General features: G+C 34.9%; 1 protein-coding gene across 1 annotated transcript; it reads right to left on the bottom strand.

Moving 5' to 3' along the window:
* Nucleotides 1-5,476: 5,476 nt before the first annotated feature.
* On the bottom strand, nucleotides 5,477-6,010 carry LOC143589765 (agamous-like MADS-box protein AGL36). The gene has a single exon (XM_077070438.1). It carries the CDS (start codon nucleotides 6,008-6,010, stop codon nucleotides 5,477-5,479), a length of 534 nt encoding a protein of 177 aa, XP_076926553.1.
* Between the last annotated feature and the right edge of the window lie 248 nt (nucleotides 6,011-6,258).

Here is a 6,258-nt window from a genome sequence, read left to right as displayed (position 1 = left end):
AAACCACTGTGGCCCAATACCGGTCCGCCACTTGGCCCAGTGGGATGCCTAGTGGCAGCAAACTTCTATTTCATATATAACTAGTAATTTACCCGCGCGTTGCGTGGTAAAATCGGTCGGTAAAACCCGGTGTTGTAGTAGCGAATCAACGTGAATTCAGTCAATAGCTACGTTCATTACGGCATTGGAAGTAAAACAAATGGAAACAAAAAAATAAAAATTGAGATAGGCCAATGGGGTGGCGTCGATTGGTCCCGGATGACGGTAGCGTGCCAACGCGAATTTAGTCAGTATTTGCAACGTTCGTTATGTTATTGGAAATAAATAAAAAATAAAAATTGTGGTGAGTAAATGGGGTGACTTCGGTCGGTCCCAAACGCTGAGGCAATGACTCTACGACACTCACATAACATATTATAATTTTTTTTGTTAACATATTTAAAACAATGTTTATTCGGTCGGGTGACCCAGGCGTTGGTAAAACCTGATCATTGCAACGGTGAGTCTACTCGTATTCGGTGTTCTGGTGGTGAATCTGTAAAACTGGGACTCTGGTAAAATCTGAGCTTTTCGGCGAAGGGTCAACGTGATTTTGTCGATTTCGTTTACATTTGTTACGGTACCATACCTAAAACTAAGTTAGGTAAAACCCAATTGTTGGTACCGGACGTTGCGGCTGTAAGTCGTCACAAATTCGGTAATACAAAATACAACACGTTCGTTACAAATCTAGAAAAAAAAAGAAATAACATTTAACCAATATTTAAAAAAAAATAAAAATTGGACCGTTGAGGTGGTGCAACTTGGCCCATTAGGGCCTTGCTGTAACATATAGGAAAAACCCATATTTATTTTGGACCAAATATGTCAACTTTGAAAGTTGAAGGATTTAAAAATAATTACAAAGACAAGTAATGGGAAAAATAAGATAAGAAAAAGAAAGCATCTTATCTTAAGGAAATAAGAAAAAAAAATCCATCCCACATGGAAAGATGGAAGAAAGTGGAAGCATTCCACATGAGTATAAATAAGGAAAAGATACTTTCATCCCACATGGAAACAAACAAAGAAATGGAAGCTCTTTATAAGGAAGCAGGTTTCCATAGAAATGTTTTAATGTGGCTAACCACTCTCCATAGTCCTAGCGGAGAGTGCGAAACACCCGACGCGCACGGACTCGGACTCGGACTCGGACACGGACTCGGGCGTAATGTGGCGCTTTGATGGCGCACTTGGCACTTCGCACGCTCGCATCGCCGCATAAGGGACGCTTTAGTATTTTTGGACAAGTACAAGGAGTGGAAATGAAAATATGAAAATTTCGTTCTTCGCGATACGCGAAGGATCAAGCCTCAACATCTTCGCGATACGCGAAAGTGGACCGACTTTGGAGCATCTTCGTGATACGCGAAGTTGCGGATCAAGGCATCTTCGCGATACGCGAAGTTGCGGATCAAGGCATCTTCGCGATATGCGAAGTTGCGGATCAAGGCATCTTCGCGATACGCGAAGTGGCATTTCTGCATGCGTGACACGTGGCAGCACCTGGTGACACGTGGCAACCCTACTAATGACTCAGCGAAGCTAGTGCACTTTCACGATACGCGAAGATGCACGATTTTAGCTATAAATAGAAGGATGTTCGGCACATTCGAACTCACACCAACCACTTCATTTTTTGCATCGTTTTGCGTGCCGACCTCGAAAAGCTTGCCAACCTCAAAAGGCGTGCCGACCTCGAAAAGCGTGCCAAACTCCGAAGCTCTGACTGTGTAAGCTCTGTTACGTGATATAGAGTAGAAGTGCCGCTCGATCAGTCATAGGCATATAACTCCAAATACCCGTGTGAGGTAGGGGTTCTATTTAATATTATTATATTATTATAATAGCTTAGACCATAGTCGGGGGTATAGCCCAAACCTTGATTACTGATAAGCATAATATAACTTTTCATAAGCAAGGGTTATAGTTAAATTATTGTTTCTTCACGATTAAGAAACGTAATCATTTTCATGCAAAAGTTATAGTTAAATAGTATTTCTTAATGATTAAGAAAGATACTATTCATTCACACAGGTTATAGTTAAAGTAATGTTTCTTCTTGAAGAAGAAACCTGGTATAAATGTTTCTTCCTGAAGAAGAAACCTGATAAACAAACAAAAGAACTAAATGTCCACACGTTTTATACAAACAAATAAATTATCAAGGTTACAGCTATACAAAACAGACTACAGGGTCTGAAGCTAGATCGTAGATCTAGATATTTATACAAATGTTATACTCGTACTATAGGTCCGAGATAACAGCCAATCAATCAATCTGAAAGCTGAAAACAGAAACAGGAATTAGTGTCAGAAACTGATTTACAATCATATAAGGTGAATACGCCATAAACTTTTACAACTCTGTTAGAGTCTGAACTGTTTACATAGGATTTACGAATCCTTAAAACTTTATGTTGCAATAATAAGAAACGAGCATACTCAAATTAAGAGTATACATGTGTCTGGATCCATACATACATGGTGACTCGGATTTCCCCGAGGCCATGCATATCATCAAACACGCCTCTGGTAGTCTACGGGACTGATCAGAGAAATGATATTGTGTATATGATTAATTGTACATGTACTTAGGGTAGTTGTAACCCAATTGAGTTGGGTGCCTAATGAGTATTGTCACAAAGGTATTGTTATTGTTTACACACTGGTATTATTGAGTCAGCGTCATTCACCGGCTGTGTGCTGACGTATTTTTCCCTACATTTCAGGGAAACTGTAAAGATTAAAACTGAAAGACAGGAACTGATAGAAGATTGGAGACATAGTCTTTAGAGGTGATCTGATGGGTCAGATATTTATTTAAATATTGTAAAGAATCGTATTTTGAAATAACTGGTGTTGAAATAACAAAACGGGTATTCTGACCTGACATTTTATAAATGAATATTTTATTAAAAGGCTTCCGCTCATATTTTGTCAAATATTGAAATGGGTAATTGAACTCATTATTTTATATGAATAATATATTTTAAAGACTTCCGCTAATAACTCGCTACTCTGATATATATTTTCAAAACAGATACCAACTAACGGGCATCGCACCCATGCCCTAAGTCGGGGTGTGACACTTGCGGCACCAACCATCAACTTTACTTATATATAGATAATAGATGATAGGGTTAGGTTAGAATAAAAACCCACTTGAGTTGTGAAAACTCTAGAAACTCATTCTCAAGCACATGTATTTAATTAAAGATTAAATCTTGTAGTCCACAATTAAAGTTAATAAAAAATGTAAAAGTAAATTTACATTTTCTCTCTCCTGAAAATATGGGTGTTCACTGTCCGGTTTTCGCGGTTTTTGGGTCAAACCGTGAACCAAACCGCTGGTAACGATTTTTGATTTTTATAATTTTTATAAACCAAAACCGAACCGTAGAACTTCTAAACCAAATTGAACCAAACCGCTAGTAACGGTTTGGTTCCGGTTTGGTTTCACGGTTTAGGCTTGTTGGATTTTTATACAAGATGTCCAAATTAATGCTTAATATATGTTCAGTAATGTTGTCATATGTTTGTATAATTTAACAAACATAAACAAGTCATTAAGAAATAAGCAAAACATGAGTTGAAGCCATAAACTGTCAATTAGAAAACCTATGGATTTGGGCTCAGCCCATCTTTTTCTTAACCATTATTGTTCAATTTAGCAACACATATCTTATATACTTTAAATTAATTATGTATAGTAATAAATTTAAACATATATATACATATAAAATATAAATATTTATAAATTTAAAATAGTTAATCCCCACGGTTCGGTTCGGGTTTATACGGTTGGTTTTCGTTGTAAACCGTAAACCAAACCGTTCGCTACGGTTGAATTTTTTGAAATCGACCGATCGATAATTAATGAAAAAAACCAACCTTGAAACCAAACCGATGACCGGTTTGGACGGTTTCACGGTTTCGAACCAAACCATGAACACTCCTACCTGAAAATATATATAAAAATTAGTTAAAAAATGTAAAAAAAAAAATATTTTTTTTATTTTTTGATGTTTTGTATTAAATGTAACAACATATATTATATTTGCAAAAAAAAAACCCAATGTTACATAGGGTTTTCACAACTCAAATGAGTTTTCATTCTATACTTTCCCTATATATATATATATATATATATATATATATATATATATATATATATATATTACAGGGTTAGGTTAAAATAAAAACTCACTTGAGTTGTGAAAACTCTAGAAATTCATTCTCAACCACACGTTTTTAATTAACTTTTGAATCTTGTGATCCACAATTAAAGTTAATAAAAAATGTAAACATAAATATAATTTTTCTCTCTTCTGAAAACATTCATAAAAATTAGTAAAAAAATATTAAAAAATAGCAAAACAAAATTTTTTATTTTTTATTTTTTGATGTTTTGTATTAAATGTAACAACATATATTACATGTGCAAAAAAAAAACGATGTTACATAGGGTTTTCATAACTAAAATGAGTTTTCATTCTATACTTCCCCTGTATATATATATATATATTCTTAGGCAAATTGGAATTTAATAAACTTATCTTTTTACAATTGACTGATAATAATCTCATATTTGAAAATAACTGCCACTAGTCCTACCTTTCACACTGATTGTTATGATTGAACCTCCGTTAAAAAAACTTAACTCCATTATGTATTTTCAAAGTTTCAGACCGATGTTTTAGTTATTTTAATCAGAATGATGATACGAAAGTACCTTGAAATGGTACCCCAAACGACAAACGGTGGTTCAATTCGAGTGTTTACAGTTATAATTAACCTCAAGGTTCATTCTAGGAACTATGTATTTGACATTTGCTTCCTCGGATTATTAATATCTCTTTTGGTTATGACATATTCAATACAGAACATCTTGAAATTTGAAGTCCATATTGATACTTGATATATTTTTTCCTCTATGCTTTTAAATTTAATTATGCTACATATATAGTTAACACTTATTTGGCTATGGCTGGAATTCTAAGATATGATTATTATTTTATAATAGAACTAAGTCCATAACCTTGATTTTTACAAGTTATAAGTACAATTTTTTATTAGAAATAAAAAACATTTATATCTACATTCAGATTCATTAAATAGTGTTTGGTATCTTAAAGTAAAAGTTCTAGAATGATAAGTATTCATCAATGCATAAAAAGTGAACAATACTTAAATTGAATTTCATGGTTACAAAACATAGCATAAAGCCATTAACTGATGGATCAAATTGTTAACAACAATAGATTTTCCATAACATAATCTAGTAAACAAAATGACAAACAAAGATTAAAAGGCCAATATAACCAACATGAATAAGAAAAAGAAAAATGAAACGAAAAACGATAGCAAGCAATTCGAATCTTTCATGACCAAGAAACCAGTTTCTATCATGAAGATCCTCAGACAAGGAGAGATGTCAACCTTTTTTCGGGAAAAATGCGTCAGACCATGAAGAATTAGGATCTTTAAGAAATGACTTCATCATGTCATCTAAGTTATCATCATGTTGATCACTAAGCCAGTCAGGCAGGTACCATTCAGCATTTTCAGCATCATCTAAAGTTCCAGGATTCTCCATCACCGGTACATAAGGATCTACATCCATTCCTTTAACCGCTATATTGTTAGCAGTGTTGCTACCACCCACAACTTCCTGCGGTTGTGGCTGCTGTGACTCTGGTGCACGTGCTGTGGCAAGGGCATCACCTTTGAGAAGCTCAATCCTTTCATCAATTTCTGAGATCTTAAGACCAACGAAAGACACAAGTTCAATTAAATCTGTTTGATTCAAGTCAGATACTAAGACTTTACCACTCAAGCAGTCTGACATCATATTGGCCTTCATAATCTCCTCGTTCGCCATCTTCTGCTTCTTGAGCTGCTCCTTGGCCTTTTCGATCCTTCCCTTGAGGTAGCTAACCTGATTCAACATATTCTTGCTCCTTTCCATAGGTTTCTTGCTCAGGAACTGATTCAACACCTATTGGATAATAGTTTTATCCTCAGGCCATAACTCGAGTTCGGGTTCATACGAGCTATACAAGATCATACATGCCTCGACGTCGCATAATATACATAGTTCACGCAACTTCTTCTTCAAAGATTCCTTTCTTTTCATGAAGGAATTTTTTCTTGCCTTGATGTTCTCTATGAAAGCAAGCTTTACTTTGGTTCTTGGCATGATAAGAGTTATGCCAA

The sequence above is a fragment of the Bidens hawaiensis genome, unplaced genomic scaffold (genome assembly GCF_021521415.1).
Source record: "Bidens hawaiensis isolate Kalapana, Puna unplaced genomic scaffold, B.hawaiensis_p1.1 tig00037792_1, whole genome shotgun sequence".
In the NCBI taxonomy this organism is placed as follows: domain Eukaryota; kingdom Viridiplantae; phylum Streptophyta; class Magnoliopsida; order Asterales; family Asteraceae; genus Bidens; species Bidens hawaiensis.
This window is presented reverse-complemented; position numbering and strand designations above follow the sequence as displayed.